The sequence below is a fragment of the Dipodomys ordii genome, unplaced genomic scaffold (assembly GCF_000151885.1).
Source record: "Dipodomys ordii isolate 6190 unplaced genomic scaffold, Dord_2.0 Scaffold86, whole genome shotgun sequence".
NCBI lineage: Eukaryota > Metazoa > Chordata > Mammalia > Rodentia > Heteromyidae > Dipodomys > Dipodomys ordii.
The window spans coordinates 825,456-847,831 of record NW_012267302.1 but is presented as its reverse complement, the minus strand read 5'-3'; the positions used below and the strand labels follow the sequence as shown (position 1 = coordinate 847,831).

At 49.6% G+C, this 22,376-nt stretch overlaps 1 protein-coding gene across 6 annotated transcripts in view; it reads right to left on the bottom strand.

Moving 5' to 3' along the window:
• Cdh23 (cadherin-related 23) overlaps window positions 1-22,376 on the bottom strand; it is a 323,607-nt gene that overhangs the window by 124,366 nt on the left and 176,865 nt on the right. For all 6 annotated transcript variants that reach the window (XR_001175416.1, XM_013025633.1, XM_013025635.1 and 3 more), the window contains 2 exons: window positions 2,596-2,660; window positions 833-1,070 (listed from right to left, as the gene is read on the bottom strand). Coding sequence is in view for 5 of the 6 variants with exons in the window: in XM_013025633.1 (XP_012881087.1) it covers window positions 833-1,070; window positions 2,596-2,660 (303 nt within the window). In the remaining variant the exon portion in view is untranslated. The remainder of the gene's footprint in view (window positions 1-832; window positions 1,071-2,595; window positions 2,661-22,376) is intronic.

The window sequence follows — 22,376 nt, the reverse complement described above, 5'->3', positions numbered from 1 at the left end:
GCCTACTTTTCTTAGACCATCAGCCCCATGGAAAACATTACAATTGTGTTTCTTGCTTTCAGCAGCATACTAGAATCCAGTGTAGTACATGGCATACAGTAGGTATTTAATAAAGGTGTGTTATATCAAAGCAAAAAGAAGAAGGCACTTGGAAGGGAAGCTTTCCTTTCCTTGAATGCCTGAATAAATAGCTACTTTCCAGATTGTCCCTGGGCCTAGAAGTCTCCAGGATTTCCCAGTCTCTGGTGTATCTGGAGTCCAGTGGAGGAGAAAGCAATGGGGTCTAATGGGAAACTGTGGCCATGCTGGGTAGCACATGACTCTCCTTCTCTCTGTTTACTGCTACTCATATCCCTCTGCTCTTGCCTTCAGAAAGAAGCCTTCTTGCCTTCTGAAGGAAGCCCTGGGTGGGCAGCTTAGGACAGGGGTCTGGAGGATATGGCTGGTACTCTGCAGGAGGACACTGGTAGACAAGAGCCTCTGTTCCAGAGCTGGCTCTGCCTCTCTATTGTTGCACAGCATCTTCCAGGGCCTGTCCTTCCCCTCCTGCCTCCTTTTCTATAAAATGAAGCATTGGGAGCCTTGCACAAAGAACTGCTGCCCACTCAATGGTGTACTCAGTGGTGACTAGCTGAGCCAGACACTATGAACACAGTTGCTGGGGATAGAAGGTGCTGCTCAGAAAAGGTGCCACACAGGTCAAGAATGTGACTCCCCCCCCCTTGTGGATGGGAGATGAATACCTTTCTCCCTTCCTAAGGTAGTCAGGCAGAATGAGTGGAGTGAGGACAAATGAAATGGTTACAATACAACCCCCCCCCCGGGACCTTACCCGGAGCCGCACCAGCTGCGTGACAGAGGGCTCATTCTCCCTCAGGGCACCCACGTAGGCATCCTTCTGGAAGGTGGGCACATTGTCATTGACATCTAACACGTTGATCCTGACCCTGCCCGTTGTCTCCTCACCACCCCCATCCCGAGCAATGACGGTCAAGGTGAAGCGCTGGATGAGTTCATAGTCCAGCCGAGCAATCAGCACGATCAGCCCCGTGTCCTTGTCCAGGGAGAACCTGCATCAGGTAGGAAGGAGGGAGAGAAAAGATGCCCCATTCAAGTGGGTTAGAGGATGAGCACTGTAAACACTTCAGGGAGGAACCTGGGGTAGAAGGACCTTGCTGCTGAGAGCAGGACCTTCCAAGAACTGGAGAATGTGTAGATGTTGGAGAGCCACAGGGCACAATTTCTGCCACCCTCGAGAGTTCTGCTGCATCAAAATGGTCTAAAAAGGCAGCAGAATGTCCCATAAGGGGAAGGTCCTCTCAGCAAAGAGACTGGCTCGTGTCCTGTGGGGGCAGCAATGGCTTCCTCTGATGTCCCCTCCAGAGGCCATCAGTGGGCATGCATGTGCTCTGCCCGTGTGACAGCTACAAGCCAACCAAGCCTGGAAGGTCCCAGCTTAAGGACAGTGCAAGTTCCAGACCGATAACAGGAGAAATGATGAGAAATCCTGAAGTCAGGCCCAGGCTCCATGAATATAGGTTGCCAGGACCGGGCTGCTCCATGCACTCAGCCCATGCATATGTTTTGTTTTTTTATTTCTCATCTGCAGAGGCCTCTGCCTCAGAGTAGCTAGAGATGCCGGTGACACAGCTAGATGTCTCAGGCTCTTCTTGATCATTCACACAGATAGTCAGAGCCAGCAATTGGAGCTGACAGCCACTAATGTTCTCTTTCTGTTGGGCTTCCAAATTCATCAAACTCTTTGTCTTTAGCAACAGATCTGCCCTCTCAATTCAAGGCTTTGATCATGTTAAAACAAGATGGTGTCCCCTTGGCTCCAATTAACTTTAGACAAGAATAAAAGATGGCCCAGAGCTATTCCAGGACCATGTCGATTGGCAAGGTGGCACAGGTCAGGTGGTGAAGGAAGTATCTCACTTATTGACTGTTGCTCATAAAGGGCCCCCCTCTTAGGTGCTAGTGGCTCATACCTGTCATCCTAGCTATTAAGGAGGCTGAGATCTGAAAATCACGGTTTGAAGCCAGCCCAGACAAACAAATCTGTGAGACTTGTATTTCTAATCAACCAGTAAAAAGCCAGAAGTGGAGATGTGGCTCAAGTTATAGAACACCAGACTTGAGTGAAAAAGCCAAGCAACATTGTGAAACACGGAGTTCAAGCCCCAGTACTAGCAGAAGGACAGGAAGGAAGGAAGAAAGGAAGGCAGGCAGGCAGGCAGGCAGGCAAGCTCCCTTCTGTCTGCTGGAAGCTGTGGCCTAGGGTAAAGACCATGCACAGAGGCCCAGCCCTGGCATCTACCAGCTGTGTGAATTTGGGCAAATGCATTAGCCTCTCAGACCTGCAGTAGAGTGAAAATGGTAATTGAGTTCTTCTAGCCTTCAGTTGTAAGGACAATGCCTATAACTGCTGCAGCTGCTGGCAGGGGGTGTGTTGTGTACAACCACAGACACATAGTCACAGACCACAATCTTCTTCAGTCCCAAAGCTACAGGCTGACTTTTGAGGGTCACAGAAACCACATCCTAGAGGGATTAGGGGCTTGACCAATCAGAGGGGCCAGGGTAGCAGCTTACCTGTCAGGGTCATCACTGAAGAAATAATTGACTTCCCCAAAGATGCCCACGTCATTGTCTGTTGCCTGTGGGGTGAGAACAAGAAGTTGTTCCTGGTTACTCAAGAAGCTGAGATCTGAGGGTCATGGTTCAAAGATAGTCTGTGAGATTCTTATCTCCAGGCAGAAGTGGAGCAGTGGCTCAGGTGGTCAAGTGTAAAAGCTCAGGGATAGAGCACTACAGCTCAGGGATAGTACACAGGTTCTGAGTTCAAGCCCCAGGATGGGATCACACACACACAACATAAACATAAAACATAAGTGGTTGCTGCTGGACCAGCCAAGGCTCCTGTCTTATTGAGAAAGGGGCTCTAAGCAACCTAATTTTCTCTCATATAACTTCTGTGGCCCAGATGGATTTTTCAGAGCCAAGATGCACAATCTGGTGCTTATGTTATACTGGTGAGCACGATTCTAGAGGCTGTGTCTTCAAGGACCCCCCACCTGTGTGGCTCTGCCCTTCTGCCTCAGGCTAGGCTTGGTGCCTGCATTCTCTGCAGATTCTCAGGAGGCCTGGGGCAGAACTCTGAACCTGTGTCTGTGTTGTGGCCTATATATGTGCCGTGTCACATACAACAAAGGTGTGGAGGCAGATTTCTGGTTCTGCCTTTGATCCCAGGAATAATCTACCGCATGACAGAGCCCTTTACCTGCCTGGCAACTGCCAAACTTCCAGGCTTGTCTCCATCCATCTTCTCCAGTGCCTCTTCTCACTGGCCCAGGCAGGGTAAGTTCCAACTGCCTAACCCTGCTCCCAGCCCAGGGCCTGGCCCAGGAGAGACCACGACTGGATCAGCATAACCCTCCCTGGGATTGTCTGTCCTTACTGTTGTTGGGGATGGAACTTTCCTCTAGTGAGTGGAGCTGGGGTGAGGTGACTAGAAATTGGGAAGGACAGAGCTGCACCCAGAGGAGCTGGGAAGGAATAGAGCTGAACCCTGATGGCTTAGGGTCTTGAGTTTAATGTCCCTTCCTACCTGCAGACTAGTTTGGGAGTCTGCCCAGGCTAGACCAAAGCTGAGTGGCTTTGTGGCTTGGGGAGAGAAGCCACTTCTGCAGGTGACACAGCAGGGTGGAGACATGGGCAGTGGGCACTGCCATCATGCCTTTTACCCTGTCAGTGTGCTGGGAGCTTTCTAGTCTCAGCCCCACCAGTACCCATGCGACCAGGAATACAAGACACCGCCAAGTTCCTGTACATCACAAAGTAGACCTGGGACCCATGAAGCCTCAGGATCCTGCTGCCACTCTGGGTGGTGAATTGGGGGGGACTCCCCCATCCCTATCTGATATTATGCCTTTAAGACCCTCCCTATTTCCCCTTTCCCCTAGGTGATGGTGATAGTTCTGGAGGGTTGGCTTTTGTGGCTGGGACTTCTGGCTTCTTTTTCATCCTTAATATGGCTATAGTCCACACTGTAGTCTAAAGGACACTTCCTTCTTTCCTTCTCTTGCTCCCTCCCTCCCTCCCTGTTTCCCTTCTTCCCTCCTTCTTTTTCTCTCCCTTCCTCTATTCCTTTCTTTTTTCCTCCCTCCCCACTTCTGTCTTGTCACATTATGCACATTACACACATACTTCACCCCTGGCACTGCTCTAGGTAGACTTGTGTTCCAGACCTGGACCCCTGTCCTGGAGCTACGAGAGAGGCCCTGTACTGCCCTTGGGGTCACTTCTGCCCACTTTACACTCAAGTCTTCTCTGAAAGATGGTAACAAAGGCTCCATGGCTAAAAATATATTTTAATACCTTTCTTCTACTTGGTATTTTCTGAGGTCCCCTTCAAAGCAAGCTCCTAGATTCTATGAAATCTATTAAATTCTATGTTCTTTATAATAAACCTGAATTTTCATGAGAAAGTTAATTCGTGTTCAGTATATTCAGTTCTGGAAGGCAGACCTGTGAATAATATCTCTCTATCCCAAATGAATGAAATGAAAAATATGTTTATACTCAAAGAATTAAGACCTTAGTTAACCAGAAAATGTGGCTATTCATAAAGGTGCCATTTCCAGGAGCTCTGCCTCCTGTAAATGCCTGACTTCCATCCTCACCCCAGCCTGGCCAGGCTCAGTTATCCTGGCTTACTGGGGGCAGGTTGGATAAGTGGGGTTGATGCAGCCCACTGCTAGCCCCCTGGCGGGCCTCCTGACTCAGATACCCTCCTTACAACTACACTTTGTCATTTGAGCACTGTGCACATATTATCTCTCCATCCTTACCCCAACCCCAGGAGGGAGGATCAGTTATGTTGACCACCTCCCACTTACAGACAGGGAAACTGAATTAGTGAGGGACCACAACTAGAAAGGGATCAGAGCTGATTTGATCCTTGGCTGCCTATCATGGTGCTTGGCCTCAAAACCATGGTGAGGAGCCTGGGTATTCCAGAGGAGGGGAGACCAAAGGTCCTGCCCATGACCTTTCCTTCTTCCCATCCAGGGTCATACAGGAAGGGGGAAAGAACACCGGGTGTGGGTTCTACAGACAGAGCACACATAGCATTAGGACATAATAACCATGACTCATTCTGGAGGAAGAGCTCATAGCTACCATATTGTGCTTCCATGGTACAGAGCCAGTTTTGGGAACATATCCCAGTTCCAGGCCATTGTCACCAGCCAGGCCATTGTGTGAGCAAAAACAGGTCCTCAGGCCTCTGTGCCCTTCTCTGTCAAAAGGAAGGGCTGGGGAAGCTCAAGGGCTGAGTAGCCACCTGTTGGGATACTGCTGGGCAGAGACAATGCCTGGCATATAGTATGTGCTCCCTCAATCCCTGAAAAAGAAAGGAATGAGCAAAATCTAGAAAGAAGGGTTTGTGGAAAGGGAAAATGAAGTGATAAAAAGTAAGGAAGAGAAGAATCTGAAGGAGGGGACAAGCCAAAGGTGGAGAGCTAGCCAAACACAAGGGTTCCTGCCCTTCATAGTTGGCCTTCCCACAGAACTGTGCTCAGACTGTCAGGGCAGGAAGGACCCCTGAGGGTGCCCAGCAGTCCCCTTATTCTGGGGCTCAAGGGAGCTGAGACCCAGGCCCCCATGATCTGGGTGTCAAGCCTTGAGAGACTGTTTTAGAGCAGATGCTGGCTTCTCCCCTTCCCCCCTCCTCCTGCCCGCTCCCCCCCCCCCATGCCTGCCCTCCCTTCTCCAGGTTGGCCGTGCACAGGGATGGCCCCACAGCAAGCCCTGTCCCTGGGGGCTTCTCACTGCCCACTCAGGGAAGATTTGTGAGTCCTTAAGTGCCACCAGCTAATGACCACATGAAATATGTATACCTGGTAACAAGGAGCCGGGAAGCTTTCATTTCTCAAGTGCACGAAGCAGAGGGGGGCCAGTTAAGCTGCCTTCGTGCTCTGCATGGGGGTGGGCAGCAGGTGCTGACAGCCAGGGCTGAGCTGGGCAGGCTGGGCAGGAGATGAGGCACCAAATCTGCCCTCAAAGACAGTTCCTCCCCCTATTCATGCCTTCTCAAACTCTGTGGTTATCCCCAGGCTCACCCTGGGCCCAGACTTGGACCATACACTATGCCCATACACTATGCCCAGGACAACTCTGACCGTACTGCTCACTTCTGTGGATCCCGGTCCCCTCTCTTGCCTGGCTCACCCCCTTCCTGAGCCCCCTCCCCCACTCAAGCTGGGGCTAGAGTCTACCCTGTACACGTTCAATATTCCCTTAGCTCCTCTGGGAGTCCCAGAGGCTAGGTTGAGAACTCAAAGCTAGTAAAGGGAGTGGCTAGGCACTAAATACACCCTCCACATCTGCATTTGCACCCACATCTGCATGGCAGATAAGTACTCAGAGCAAATACCGCACGTATGGCCCACCTGGCCACTCCACTGCCCACCCACCACCCTGCCCATCCTGGCAGCAGTGCCCAGACTCCCTGCTTGTTATGACAACTTGCAAACATTTTTCCCCCAAACTTGCTCACAGCAGCCACTCGAAAGCCCCACAGCCACACTGAGTGATCGAGGCCCACACAAGATAGGTAAACATGAGTTGTCAAGGGCTTGTGACTACAGAACAAATACCTTCTTCATGCCACCAACCATGCATGGGTAATGAGCTCCTGGTCCCTTCAGGGGCTCCTGGAGTCTCTTGGCTGGGCAGATGAAGGGATGCCTAGTTGGCCATGCTGGGTGGTTTGCATTGAACTTGACTACTCAGGGTCCAGGCAAGCATCTCAACTGTGCTCAGGCTACTGTCCCCGGAGCATATGTCTGCCACCATTCTACCCTGTCTGCCTCAGACTCTGCTCTTCACCAGTCATCAAAGCTCTTCTAAGAGGCTCAGGGACAAGAAATCAAAACCAATGGCGAATGTGATTGTTGTCCTCTGCTCGAAAATGGCAGCCAGGCACTGCTGGCTCAAACCTGTAATCAATCCGTACCTAGTTAGGAGGCTGAGAGCTAGAGGATCAAGGTTAGAAGCCAGTTTGGGCAGAAAAGTCTTGAAATTCCATTTCTAATTAATCAGTAAAATGTTGGACTGGAGGAGGGGCTTGAGTGATCAAGTGAGCAGGATCAGAAAGGCCCTAAGTTCAAGCAGAGCTTGAACTAATACAAACTAAAAACAAAAACACCCCATCCCTGAAAAAATCCCACATTCCTGCTGGATTAATTCCAGATTTAGACCCTGGTGTCAAGCCTTTGTATTTTTTTTTCTTTTCCTTCAAGACTTGAACTTGAACTAGGTATCTGATGCTTTCTTTCATTCACTGGCTAGTGTTCTACCAACTGGGCCACAGCTCCAACACCAGGCTTTTGTATTCTTTTCTTTTTTTTTTTGTCGGTCATGGGGCTTAAACTCTGGGCCTGAGTGCTATCCCTCAGCTCTTCAGCTCAAAGCTAGCTCTACCACTTGAGCCACAGCACCACTTCCAGTTTATTGAAAATAAGAGTCTCATGGACTTTCCTGCCTGGGCTGGCTTTGAACCGTGATCCTCAGATCTCAGCCTCCTGAGTAGCTAGGATTTCAGGCGTGAGACACTGGTGCCTGGCTAGGCCTTTGTTTTCTTGTATCCACTTCTTCTTGGATGCTCTTTAACCTGCTCTCTCACTGCTGGTTACCCATCCCTGTCCAAACTCTGACTACAGCCCCGAACTCCCCCTGCCTTAAGTGGCTCCTTGATTGTCCACTGGTCATGACCTAAGAGTTCCTGGCCACACCTCCTGCAGAACACCCAGCACAGTTAGGGTTCCTGAGGACTGCTGTTTGTTCCCTACTTCCCTCCTGCTGAAGAAGGAATCTGTCTAACTTATTTGTGTGTCCTCACAACCTTTTCTTTTTGGTGTGGCAGTCCTGAGGCTTGAACTCTGGGTCTCAAGCTCTTGGCTTTTTCATTTGAGGCTGGCACTCTACCACTTGAGATACAGCTCAGCTTAGGGCTTTTTGCTGGTTAATTGGAGATAAGAGCCTGGTAGGACTTTCCTGCCTGAACTGGCTTTGAACCTTAATCTTCAGATTCCAGCCTCCTGAGTAGCTTGGATTATAGGGGTAAGCCATCAGCATCCGACAAGACTCACAATTTTGACCAAACTGCGTAAAATCTATGATTCTAACTATCAGCTGGCACAGAGGAGGCCAGCATGACCTTCCTCATGTGGGGCTGCTGCCATCAGCAGATGCCACGGTGGGTATCAAGCAGCTAATGGGACATGTAGACAGCTCATGGGGCCAGCTGGGGCTCCTAAAACATCCAAGGCTCTGACCTTGGTCAGAGCCCTCCTGGCCCAAAGCTGGAGGCAGGAGAAGGGACTCACCCATTGGTCCTAGGAGGAAAAGAATATAGAGCAATGGAGGGGCAGATGGAAGATGCCTGCCATACCTGAAATCTTCCTTCCTGACAGAGACCTGACCACTCTCACTCAGTCACAGATTCAATAGTTATTTTTTGAGCTTTTCCAGTGTGCCAGCTAATGGACCAGGCACCAAAGTGATCACCATAAGCATGACAAATGGTTACTGGCAGATGACCTACCACTGGAACAGGGGAGCCAGACAATGGTGGAGAGAGAGAGACAGGGAGGGAGAGAGGGATGGAGAAAGAAGGAGGAGGAGAGAGGGAGGCAGAGAGAGAGAGAGAGAGAGAACTTAGACCATGGCAGTGGTGAGAGTCACAAGAAAGACAAAGCAGACAGGCTTGAAGGCAGCAGGGTAAGGCTCTTTGGCAAGGTGTTTCTCTACAGAACAGTCACTGCTGGGTACCGAGGCCTGGAAGCCCAGGATATCTCTGTCTCTCCAAGCCCAGGAAGACCTGTGAGCAGGTCAGTGGCTGTCCCCACCATCAGCACATGTCTTCTTGATCACTGCCTGTCCCTGCTATGGGCACATGGGGGGAGGACGAAGCTAGGACTGGTACTACTGAGCCCTTATTTATAAGGCCTCCCTCTGATGGCCCAATGCTAGCATTACCACAAAAAACGAGGTCCCTCATTTGGACTTTATAATTGTGTCCACAGTGCTTATTTCCGTGATGGACAATGCCTGCCGAAGTGTAATTTTCTTCTGCTGACAGAAGGGGGAAAAATAAATACACATGGAGAGGAAATTCCAAAGGTTAGGACAAGGCAACAGCCATGCCTGTGGTGAGGGAATGGCCCTTCCCCAGATTGGTCAGGCTCAAGTCAGAACACCCAACATCTCTGCAGACTACAGGGAGCAGGAGGTAAAAGGCTGCCCCTTGCTTTTTTTGGTTCCGAGAAATTCATTGCAGGCCACAAAATTTGTCAAGCTTTTCTGGTGCTTTATTTCCCTCTGTCCTCTCAATAGCCACATCTGTATTTTCTCCACTCTACAGGTGAAAAAGGGAACTTGGGCTCAGAGAGGACAATCACTTGACCCAAAGTCCAACAGCCACAGCACTGGGACATAAACCCAATTTATCCTCTTAACCGTTCCCTCCCTGTGTTCTGTCTATAGATGGGGCCGGGGAAAGGGGTTTTCTTGCAGTTTTATGGCTCAGTTGTGGGACCTGAGGTACTCCTATCCTGGAGAAGCTGGAATGGCTCCCAAAAGCAGAAGCCTTTTTGCTTTCCCAATGGCTCTGCCTCCTACTTCTTCCAGGAGAGGGTGGGGCTCCAAGCAATTGGCTGAGCCATTCAGCATACAGGGAGGGGTATGTCCAGGATGTAGCCTCCAGGTCCTCTAATATCCAAATGGGCACCTCCCACAGACCCCCCCAAAAAAAAACAAAAACAGAAACAGAAACAAAAACAAAAATACAAGATCCCTAGCCCCTGCCTATGCTTGGCCTTGGTCTGCCAGTGTCTGCTGAAGGTCTGGGCAGCCCAGCCAGCTACAGGTATCTTTCCACCTGTCTGTGGTGAATTACCCAGCTCCTAAGCATCCAGGTCTGTCTGCATCCCATGGGCCCAGACACTGACTGGCACAGCTCCTGCTTGCTGACACTTGTGTCAACATCCATGCCTACTTCCAAGGACCCACCATGCCATCAGGGGTCAGATCTTCCCAGCTCAGTCCCTTTCTGGTGAGCTTCCTCTTGCCCAGCTGGTCTTTGCCATAAGTAGTCACCACCTCCCACACCACCCCCCAATTCATCTGCCCCCAAGGTATCTGACTGCATGCCTGTCCCTGTGTTTCCCTATGCTTCCCGTAGCTTTGTGAGCTCCATCTGCTGATGCTGGGCACTACTGATCCCCACCTCCTCATATAGGCCTCAGACCCCTGCCTTCACTGGTCTTTCTCCCAAAACAGCCCCTCTGGATGCTGCTATGTGTGGATGGTAGATGGCTGACCCCTTCCCCACTGGAAAAGAAGTCCTGCTGTTTCACTAAGCCAAGACACCCACATTTCTTGGAGCCTGATAGATTTCCATGCCTTCTCTCATTTTGCACCCTCACCCACTCCTGCCTCTTCACACACGTACCCTTTCTCTGTAGATCTCACACAGTCCCCCCAATACGCCCTGTACCCCATTATCTCTGTGTGGCTCAAGCAGGTTACACCCAGAGTTCCTCCCATCACACACACACACACACACACACACACACACACACACACACACACACGGGCCCTGCAGTCCCCTCCCCACTGCACCTTCCAGCCATCTGAGTGTCTCTCCCACAGGCAAAGCAGGCTAGCAGGTGCATGCTCAGTCACTTCCTGCTAGCACCGGCATCCTGGTCATGCATGCAGAGCTTTTGCTCTGAAGCAAGGCGGGCCCAGCTGCCTAGCTGCCTCCACTCCCCCCAGCAGCCCCAGGTCCCAGCAATGTGGCAGGCGGTGGGCAAGCAGTTCTGCTCCCATGCACAAATCTGCAGAGAAGGGCACACGGTACAATTTGTTCAGGAAACAATAGCAATGTTTGACATGTCATAAGGATTGATGGAGCAGAAATTTACATGGAAGAATGCATTTTTAAACAGCTCCACAAAGCCCCAGTGCAGCGCGGGAAATGTTTTCCACATTTATCATCACAGAGCCCCTCTAAGTAACTCCCGAAACTGCATGAGAGTCACAGTTATACAGGCAAGGTCTGGGAGGCCCAGACCAGCCAGTGGAAAGCAGAGGGGATTCGGCCGGAGGGGCCTGGTAGCATAGAGGGCTTCTGTGCCCTTCCACACACCTATGGTGCATACACAACTGAAGCTTCCTCCTCGAACACAAGGTTGAAGCCAAAGGCTACAAAACACCCAGACTTGCATGGAGGAAGATCTCCCCATAACCCTGAAGAAAGCTAGGTAGGGAACATGGTGGGCATTAAAGGGACCAAGGGCAAATGTGGCAGGATGTTGCTATTCTGAGTATCTTTACAAGTGTTCCTGGAGGTGGCCATGCTCCTGAGAGAGGAGTAACTCATGGTGGAGGCTTTGTGCTAGAGAAGAAAGGCAAATGATTTGGATGTCAAGGATACCAGGAAGTGAGCATAGGTTCTAGGAGAAATGATGGGAGTCTGTGGAGCATAAGGAGAGAGGCACATTCAGGAAAACCCAGATGCCTGGTCTAAACCTTCTAATCATGTGGAGGTCTTCCACTGGGGAGTCCATTATTGGAGGTTCAGAGCACAAGGTAGAGTACAAGAATCAAGTGAAAAGATGGTTAGGAAAATGGGGACCCAACTCGTGGTGGGGAGTGCAGAGAAAAGGGAAGGAAGGAGTCTTTCTGCCTTTTGGCCCAATGAGAACCTGGAACGGACAGCTACTAACCTACATCATCATCTGTGCCCATGGCAGACATTACTAATCAATCACAGAACCAAGCACAGAGAAAGCCTCTAGAGGGCTTTCTGTCCAGTCTTTCTGATAACCAAATGCATGAGGAGCTCATGTTCAAGTATCTATGCTATCCTTGCTGCATTCTTTCTGGGTGAGAAATAGTCTCTAAGGTCTGGTGTAAAACTAGGTACAAGGATCTCAAAAAGGATTCTGTGACGCCGTGTAGAGTCACAAAAATATCACTGGAGAAAGATCTGAGTTGTGGACCAAACTTTGTCCTCAGCACTCACTTATAGAGTTGGGTCCAGCCTGAGCCAGGGTCTGTGTGCTGCTCAGCTTTCTGAGCTACCTGCCTGTTTCTGTCCTGCCTGGTGTCAGCAGTCTGCCTTCCACTCAATACTCTCTTCTCCTGCATGTCCTCATCCTCCACTCAGTCCTCAGGCTCCTTCTAGGCCAAGCTGGGTCCTGCTTTCTTATCTTGGCACTAGCAGTGCCTGCTGCTGGGAGGACACTTCACGAGCCCTCCTGGGGACTGCTTCCTCATTCCTGTAAAGTGTTTCTATTGTGAAAACTCTTGCTAACTGCAAACATAGGAGTCTACTCCAGAGGCCCAAGCAGAAGCTGAGAGAGAACGACACAGGCAGTGGTGAGAGACAGCAGGCTGGGATCAGGTTGGCCAGAAAGTGGCTGGATTCTGGGGAGCTGGTAGGTCTTGGCAGTGGACAGATGTGGTAGAAGGCATGGTTCTGGCAGAAGGGATTGATCCAATGTTGCTTGGTCTCATTCTCTAATAGGATAAAGGCTTTCTGGCAGAAATGGAGCTTGCTTTCTCCCCAGGGTCCCCAGCAGAGGGACCTAGTATCTGGCAGGACAAATGGTCTTTCACAAACACCAGCCCAGGGAATGGAAGACGTGAGGTTGTAAGTGATGGTTAGGCAGTCCCTTTTCTCAGAGAGAAGCCAGGATGTCTCAAATCCTGAGTGGATGAGCTTCTCGGGAGGAAAGAAAGTCAGAGGGGTGATAGGTAGATGTAATAGAAAGAAGGCAAAGAAAGAGATCAGTAAGAGAGCCTGTAATCCTAGCTACTCAGAAGGCTGAGATCTGAGGATTATATAAGGTCTGCTCCTGGAAGGCGAGCAGACTCCACCCTCCTTGCAGCAAAGTCTCCACCCAGTACCTGCGTTACCTAGGTAACTGGCACACTTGGAAGAGGTCACATCTGCATCGCTGAGGTCACATCTGAATTTGATGTGGCCACACCTTTCTCCGCCCATACCCTAGATAAGGCCTAGTGCAGGCCCAGATGCTCTCTTTCTCAGCTCTCTCGATTTCCCAGCTCTTTCTTTTCCCCAGCTCTCTCTTTCCCAGCTCTTTCCCAGGCCTTTCCCAGCTGCGTGGAGGGCCACGGAACGATGAATAAACCTACCCCTTACCTGAATACCACATGCTTGGTGCTGTTCTTACTTGGCTACCTCTTTTTAAAAACCTAACAGATTATGGTTGGAAACCAGCTGGGGCAGGAAAGTCTGTGAGCCTCTTATCTGCAGTTAATCATCAAAAAGCTAGAAGTAAAGCCAGGCACTGGTGGCTTATGCCTGTAATCCTATCTACTCCGGAGACTGAGATCTGAGGATCACAGTTCAAAGCTAGCCTGGGTAGGAAGTTTCATGAGACTCTTATCTCTTTAACTACCAGAAAACAAGAAGTGGAGCTATAGCTCAAAGAGCCAGAGCACTAGCTTTGAGCAAAAAGGCTCAGGAACAACACTCAGGCTCTGAGTTCAAACCCCACGACTGACCAAAAAAGATGCTGGAAGTGGAGCTGTGGCACAAATGGTAGAGCACCAGCCTTGAGTGAAAAAGCTAAGAGATAGTAACCAGGCCCCAGTAGTGGCATATATGCATACAGAGAGGTGGGGGAGGAGAGAAGGGAGGGAGAACCACTATAGTGACTTCCATGCTGAGTCTCATTTTCCCTATATGTGAAACAAAACAGCCACTGCCACCTTATGCATGGTCAGTGCTCTACACTGTGCCTAGTACACAAGGGCCAGCTTAAGGCAAGCTAGCACTGATTCCTGCTCCCATCATGATCTCATGCTCTCACCACTGAGAGCTCTGGCTCAGCACCTCCCTCCCTGTCCATCAGCCTGGGCTATGGCAGCAATGGCCAGGTCAAGGTGAAGGGGAGGTGGTATACACCCTGCAGGAGCAGGAGCTGGATTCCAGGGAAGCCAGCTCAATCCCCTTTATTAACATGTCAGTCTTGCAGTAGGGAAGAGGTGGAAGGCTGGCAGGTGCTCACAGGGTACAGGGTTCCAGCTCCTTTGTTTTTGTGGACAGAGTGTTGTTCTTGGGCGCCTGTATCCCCTTTTCTTTACTTCCCTTTATTTTGCTTTAAAACCTGGAAATAAAAATTGATGGGGAGCAAATTGCTCTGGCCAGCAGCTCCAAGCTTAAAGGAGTTGTAGAGGGGAAGCAATTATGCCATGTCAAAGGCTGTCAGGGTGAACAGGAGTAGCCTGGGAGTCCCCAGGGCCTCTTACCTCGCTGGAGTAAGGGCTAGGGAAAGGCATGGGGCTGCCTCAGAGGCAGGGATAATGAATCCACACCCTTGCATGGCAATGAGCCTGACATTATGCATGGCGGCTATCCTTAATCTTGACCTTCATCTTTAAAATAACCAACAAGACAACTTCCCTCATAGATGAGAAGCCAATAACTGTAGTATTAGTAACAGTGTTATACCCTCTGGGACCAGGTACTATTCTGAGAAAGGTCCATAGAGTGACCACTCCTGCTCTACAGGATAGGAACTAATGCTGTCCTGGTTTTAGCTCAGAAATGCTAAGCAACAGACTTGCAATCAAACAGTGGTCCTAAGATTCTGTTTTAGGTTAGACATGAAGGCAGATAGAGAAACATGGACTTTTTTTTTCCCCTAAGGTGTTCTGTCTACTTTTTGTTGTTGTAGGTATTTATTTATTTAGTCATTTGGTTGTGGGGCTTGAACTTGGGGCCTGGGAGTCTTTACTTAGCTTTTTCTCTCAAGGCTAGCCCTTTATCACTTGAGCCACAGTTCCATTTCTGGCTTTTTGCTAGTTAATTAATTGGAGATAAGAGTCATAGATTTTCCTTCCCTGGGCTGGTTTTGAACCACAATTCTCAGATCTCAGCCTCTTAAATAGCTAAGATTATAAGTGTGAGTCACCAGCATCTGGCTGAAATTTCTTTTCATTTAAAAGAAAAAAAATATTGTTCTCTGACTATGCTTAGTCAAAACTTCATGTTTTTGGCTAATCCACAATTAAGGTGAGCTCATCTCTAGATGAGGGGGGGGGGAAGGGGAGTGTAAGGGGGGAGGGGTGCTGCTTTACTGTGAGGACCTGTGTCTCTCTGCCTTTGTCTTGGGGAAGCAGCTGGAATGATGGGGATCCACCTTGTGGTTGAGGGCCAGGCATCAGAACCCCAGTCTCCTTACTCCCAAGCTTCCAGATCACCTGCCCCATGGAACTGAGCTCATCATTTTTTTTCTACCCACAGTGCTGCTGAGCTTCATAGTGCCTCCTACCCCTCTCTGCCATGTGTGTTTCTGGGATCATCTGTGAAACAAACTCCTCCCCTCCAGTCCTAAGGTTCTGTTTCTAGAAGTAGACTTAGGACAGAGCCCTCAGGCCAGATGAGGGACATGACTGCTTTTTAGAGCCCACAGTTACCAGTGGCTGAGGGTCTCATGGCCAGTGATCTAGTGACTACAGGCATACACACACAGCAAAGAGAGAAAAGAAAAAAAAAAAGCCTCACTCCAATCTTTCTACTCTCCTTTTCTCATGCCCTTGGGCTGACAGAAGACTCCACTGAATGACTTAAGAAAAAAAATCACATCTGATCATCACTAAACAAAGCAAACTCAGGATGCCAAAACCCATTTTCCTAAGAATGTGGAAAGAGGGAGGGTAGCTGGCTGGGAGTGAGCTAGACATGCACAATCAGGACTTGGGGGCCTCTCTGGGCCAGTTATCAAGCTGGGATTACAGCAGAGGAGGCAGAGGGGAGGCTGCCAGAACTGTGAGCTGTGGGAATGGACATGTGTCTAAAGTTCAGTTAAGTGGGACCTTCTGTGCTCAGGAGATGGAAGACAGAGAAGACAGTACAATCAACCCCCCGGGGGTGCATCCATGACAGGGCTGGGAATACCTCCCCCACACGGTTGCAGCTGCCCATTGTTCCCCTTCTCCTATCAGAGCAGGGTAGTCCAGGCTTTGCCTCTCCTGGGGGTGGTGGAGAAGGGGGGGCTATAGAAGTGACAGACAACTCCAAGTCTAGTTGGGGGAAGGGAGTTGGTCACAGCCCATGCTCCAGGGATATGCCCTCACTCCAAGGTGACTTGGTGGCTGGGTGGCACGCCCCTCCCACCTGCTGTCATTGGTGGGCTCTGATTAGGCCCCCATACTGCTCGCTAATGAACCGTATTGATTCCACATTCTCTTGTTGTCTCCCTAAATGGCAAGCCACACATCTGATAGATTAAATACCCACACGATTGCCCGCTTGACATCTCCATCACTCTGCCTGAGGGTCCCTAATGAATTTTACAGCCCCACATGACAGAAGAAATTAAGGTCAAAGTCTGTTGCAGGAAGTATAAATCACCCATGATCTTTGAGCCCAGCAAAGGGCTGTAGCCCCAGCCCTTTTAACTGAGGCCCTGCAACCCAGGGCCACATGGGATAAGAGTCTACTGTGATTGGAGAGATAGAGAAGAGCCGCAGCCAGTGTTCTGGCCTTCAGGTCCTCTTGCTTTCTGACTACCTCATTGCCAGCACTCAGGGTGTCTTCACAGACTGGAGATCTTATGTTTAAGTTCTAAGTTCACTGTCCTCACTGTGCCCAACAAGTGGAAGGTGGAGGGAGGGGTCAGAGGCTTGCAGAGAAAAGGGGGCCAAGGGCTAATCAGTGAGTCACAGATTCTCTCTCTCTCTCTCTCTCCCTTTCTCTCTCCCTCCTTCCCTCCCCCCCCCTCTTTTTAAAGTTAGTTGTGGAGCTTGAACTCAGGGCCTGGGCACTGTCCCTAAGCTTTATTGCTCAAGGCTAGTACTCTACCACTTGGAGCCACAGTTCCATTTCTGGTTTTCTGGTGATTGATGGGAGATAAGAGTCTCACAGACTCTGCCCAGCTGCTCAGGCTGTCCAAGCTGGATTAGAACCACAATCCTCAGATCTCAGCCTCCTGAGTAGCAAGGATACAGGTGTGAGCCACCAGTGCCTGGCAATTTCCATCTTTTGATGTTTGTTTTATAGCTCTTTATTACAGTGGAAGCTTTTGTCCTAGTTTCTCTTCTAGATGGGGTGCTAGGTGGGGGCACCGTTGCAGGTGTCTGTCTTATCAAATGATAGTGTCTTATCAGATGATATCATCTGTCTTATCAGATGATACTGTCATCCTGTGGCCCCCACAGCTTTGCCAGGCTTGCAGGGAGGAGTTTGATCTCTACCAGGAGGCTGTATTGCCTCACTCAGGGAGGCATCTTGGAGACAGGGGCTCTGGCCCTGACACTGGTATGTCATCTGGTACCCAGCTGTCTTCTCTGAATCTCATCTATAAAACACTGAGGCTCATTTGGACCTTACCAGGTTGTCATTATAATTCAATGAGATAACACATACAGAAAATGCTTAATGTGGGACTAGGCACTGAATGTTGGTGCCTGTCATTGTTTAGTACTTCCTGTATCAGATACTATACTAAGCACTTTACATGTATTATCTTGTTGAATCCGCACAAGAGATCTATAAGAAACCATTGTTATTACCATTCTCCAGGAGAGGAAACTGGGGCACACAGGTTATTTGGAGAAAACTGATTCTCCCTTCTCTTCCTCAAATTAATAGAAACCCATGATCTTTAAGTGAGTACAATGCTACTTGGCTAAAGTACTACATTTCCCAATCTCCTTTGCAGCTAAGCCTGGCCACAAGATCAATAAAGCCAGTAAGAGGAAAGGAGATGTTTATGTGGTACTTTCAGGATACTACCTTCATAGGGAAGGGAAAGGTCCTTCTCTTTCCTTCCTTCTATCCTGTAGCTTGAAATATGAGTGTGATAGCTGGGGTTTTAGCAACCATTTTGGACCATAAAGATAAAGGCAACATATCAGTGGAAGAAAGGAAAAGGAGCCAAGCTCTTTGTTTTTGTGCCAGTTCTGGAGCTAGAACTCAGGGCCTGAGTGCCATCCCAGAGCTTATTTTGCTAAAAGCTAATGCTCTACCAATTGAACCACAGTTCTACTTTTAGTTTTTTTAGTAGTTTATTGGAGATAAGAGTCTCACAGACCTTCCTACCCAGGCGGACTGTGATCCTAACACCTCAGCCTTATCCACAGATGCTGGGAAATATTACTGCATGAAGATGGGAAGAATTTTTTTGTTCTAGATATATGTGGTTTTACATGTGAGGGTGTCTTGGAAGAATCATGAAGTTAAATATAGGCTTTACCATGAAGTATGTTTATTTTTTTTAAGTTTGAAAGCCTGGTGCCTGTGGCTCAAGTTTGTAATCCTAGATACTCAGGAGACTGAGATCTGAGGCCGTTTGAGGCCAGCTCAGGCAGGAAAGTACATGAGATTCATCTCCAGTTAACCATCAAAATAAAACAGCTGTAAGTGGAGTAGTGGCTTAAATGGTAGAGTGCTAGTTTTGAGCAGCACTTAGGGCAGCATTTAGGCCCTGAGTTCAAACCCCAACACTGGCACCAGAAAACAACAGCAATGACAAAAAACCACTTTAAAAGACACCAAATAAGCAGGTAAGCATACAGGAAGCTCAGCTCCCAAGCTGTCCTGCAAGGACTGCATAGTCAGGTTATGCCACTTCTAGGCTCACAGGTCAGTTTCCCTGGAACCCCTGTGGGCTTTTCACCAGCTCTGCAGCTTTTCCTCCAGCTCTTCCATGTATAAACTTGGGCCAAGGTCCTGATAGCTACTCCTGGCCCTTGCTCCCCTGTTACCCCAGCTTTAGCTAGTACAGGTGGCCTTTGTACAGGCCTGTGGTTTGGCAGCATTTATGAACTCACTCTGGCACTGGACACTCATATAGCTACCCATTGTCCCCTTGCCCAAGGGTTCTATTTTCTTCGCTCTGGCGTCCTCTGAGCAATTGCCTGAGCAGAGCAATCAGCAGCCAACCTACGGAAGGGTGACTTCTGACAGGCTAGAAATACAGGGAGTCACTGTTCTCAGCTCAGGAGGGGACTCTCTGGGGGCAGGTGGTCACATGTTGTTAGCACAGGGGGCCCAGGAGAGCATCTAGCAATCCTTTCATTTATCAGATGAGGACACTGAGGGAGGGCCCTGGAGCCTGGATCTGCTCAAGGTCACCTTGCCTTGCTGGACCCTGGTTGATGGCTGATTCTATCAGGAGTCTAGAGTTTTGCTTGGTTGGGAATCTAGCTTTCCATCATCGGAGGGGGTGGGGACAGGGCAGGGGCTTGGCGTCAAGACAGACTGGGTTGGAATCCTGTTGTGGCCACTCAGTAGTAGGCTGGGCCTGGCTGGGCAGGCTAATGACTTCCCTGTGCCTATTGCTTCTTTGCAATGGGTACAGATGATTTATATGCACCATGCTATGAAGTGCCCAAGGCTTCCCGTGCCTCCTCTTGATGTTACCACCTGTCCTCTTGCTTTTGTGAAGGGCAAAGGTCAGCAACACACACAGCTTCCCCTCATCAGGTTTGGTGGATGCCAGGACACTAATGACAGAGACTGGAGCACTTCAAAGCCCACAGCAATGGGGCTTTTGATCTCAATTTGCCAAAAATCAGTGCGCTGAAAGCTGTCAGGCCTTACACAAGGCCCACGACAATTTGTTTCTGGGCAGAGATGTTCAGCACCCAGACACAGGTCTAAGATCTGCCCAGGCCCCTTTGGCTGGCTTCTTCCTCCACCCCTGTCACTCCCCCTGGTACCCTAAGAGTCCTGAGTTGCTCCTCCCAGAAGCCCAGGGAAGAGGTGGGAAGAAGTCTCTTTAGTACCTGTCCTGCCTCTCATTCCATCCCATTTCACCTTTACAATTGATATTTAGATTAAGGAGATAAACACTGGTAGGAGCACTGAGGCCTGACAGACAGAAGAACTCTGACCTGTCAATCACTGTCAACAGCTCAGCCTCCTCCCAGCTTCCCCCTACCCCTGCACCCCAGCCCATCAGACCAGAGATGAGCCCAAAGCACACTTAAGAGCCCCAGAAGGACAGCTTCAAGCACCCCAAAATGAGGGAAGCTGTGTTCACAATGACCTTCCAGGCAGACTTAGGAACAGGGCTGGGTGACCTACTATTTACTATCCAACCCCAACCCCCTTTTTCTCTCTCCTTCCTTTTTCCTTTCCTTCCTCCCTCTCCCCCCTCCTCTTCCCAGGCTGCAGATAAAGAATTCAATTTTCTTTTAAACGGTGGGGAAATTGGAAGAGATTTTGTTCTGTTTAAGCACAGCTGGAGTCTCCGGTCTCAAGGGGTTTGAGAACAATGAGATCAATTAAGATGCCAGTGGTGAGAGGTGTCAGGAGGGGTGGGGCGAGAGGCCAGGTGGGGGTGGGGAATCTGGGAGGGAGGAGAGGAGCCCCTCCATCTCTGGCCAGTACAGCTTCTGGTGGTCTTAGCCCAAGCTACTAGGTTTCCTTACCTTCAACTGCCCCATTGCCCTTTGTTGGGTAGCTGAAGTATCCAGATGGGGCCTAGCCATTGGGCCGTGTTATCATCTCTCAGGCTCACTAATAATTCATATTGGCAATTTCTGTCACCAGCATTACATAATGGTAGAAGCAACAGCATCAGAGGCAGGGAGAGGGAGGGCTGTTCGAGAAAGCCATACATAGCCTTGGAGGCCTGGCACAGAGACACTGGTACCACTTTGGGGGCACTTGCTATCTGCCAACCCTGGACTGTGACCTTGATCTCTGTCATTTCATAGCACTGTGAGACAGGGATCCTGCTGACCACTATACAGAGTCCAAGTAGCCAGCTACCTGCCCCAAGCTAGCCTGTGTATAGGAAGAGGAACAGGACTCCAGGGCAGACTGCCGACCCCTGGCTGGCCCTTTCCACTTGACATGACTGCAGAAAACATGTCAGTGGCAGTCCATTTTTCAAGATAAGACATTTGACCCTGAGTGAAAAGTTGCTTATAGGATGACTTAACAGCTTACTGATTGATAGGACCATCATAGAGTCCTTAGATAAACAGAGTAGGCAAATAGGACATCAGAAGAAGGGTTTAATGAGCAGGGGAAGCAGGGGACCCGGGTAAAATTATGTGCCAGTAAGCACAAACCAAAAGAACTTCCTGCTACAGGAGAACCAAGTGGTGGGAGGAGGAAGAAAATACCCTCTTCTGAAATTCAACCAACCCCCAAAGGTGAAAGTCTTTAAACTACCCAATAAAACTGAGAAAAGGGACTTTCAAATTGGGGAATATATTGTTTGGTATATCCTCTCTGAGTATTTGCCCACGAAACAACCAGTCTCGCATGATTACCATTAATCATCTCAAGTCTCACTTTTGTTCTCCTTGATGTCTGTCTCAAGTCTTGTCTTTCCTTTCCTTTCCTTTTGCAAGACATGGAGCTTGAACTCAGGGCCTGGACGAGATCATTGAGATTTTTCACTCAAGGCTAACACTCTACCTCTTTGAGCCACAGTTCTGTAAGGTCCGCCCCTGGATGGCGAGCAGACTCCACCCTCCTCGCAGCAAAGTCTCCACCCAGTACCTGCGTTACCTAGGCAACTGGGACACCTGGAAGAGGTCACATCTGCATCTGCTGAGGTCACGTCTGAATTTGATGTGGCCACACCTTTCCCCGCCCATACCCTACATAAGGCCTAGCCCAGGCCCAGATGCTCTCTTGCTCTTGCTCTTGCTCTTGCTCTTGCTCTTGCTCTTCTTTTCTGCTCTCTTGCTCTTGCTCTTCTTTTCTGCTCTCACTTCCTCTCTTGCTCTTGCTGCTCTTTTCTTGCTCTCTCTGTTCTATTCTAGCTCTCTCTCTGTTCTTTTCTTGCTCTCTCTCTTTCCCAGCCACGTGGAGTGCCAACCTTGCCTGGTCCCAGCAGGTCTACCCCTTACCTGAATACCACGTGAGTGCTACTGTTCTTACCCCTCTCTCTGCTCTTTTCTGGCTCTTTTCTCTCTCTTTCCTCTCTTCCCAGCTCTCTCTCATTCCCAGGCCTTCCCCAGCCACGTGGAGTGCCAACCTTGCCTGGTCTCAGCAGGTCTACTGAATAAACCTACCCCTTACCTGAATACCACGTGCGTGCTAATGCAGTTCTTACTTGGCTACCTCTTTTTTAAAAACCTAACAAGTTCCACTTCTAGTTTTTGAGTGGTTAATTGGAGATAAGAATTTCATGGGGACTTTTCTACCGGGGCTGGCTTTGAACTGTAATTCTCAGATCTCAGCCTCCTGAGTAGCTAGGGTTAAAGGCAAGAACCACTGGTGCCCAGCTCTAAGTCCATTCTTTGAGTTTGGGCTGGTAACTATGTTTCTCACAGTTACTGAATGCACTGGGCCACCTGGTCAG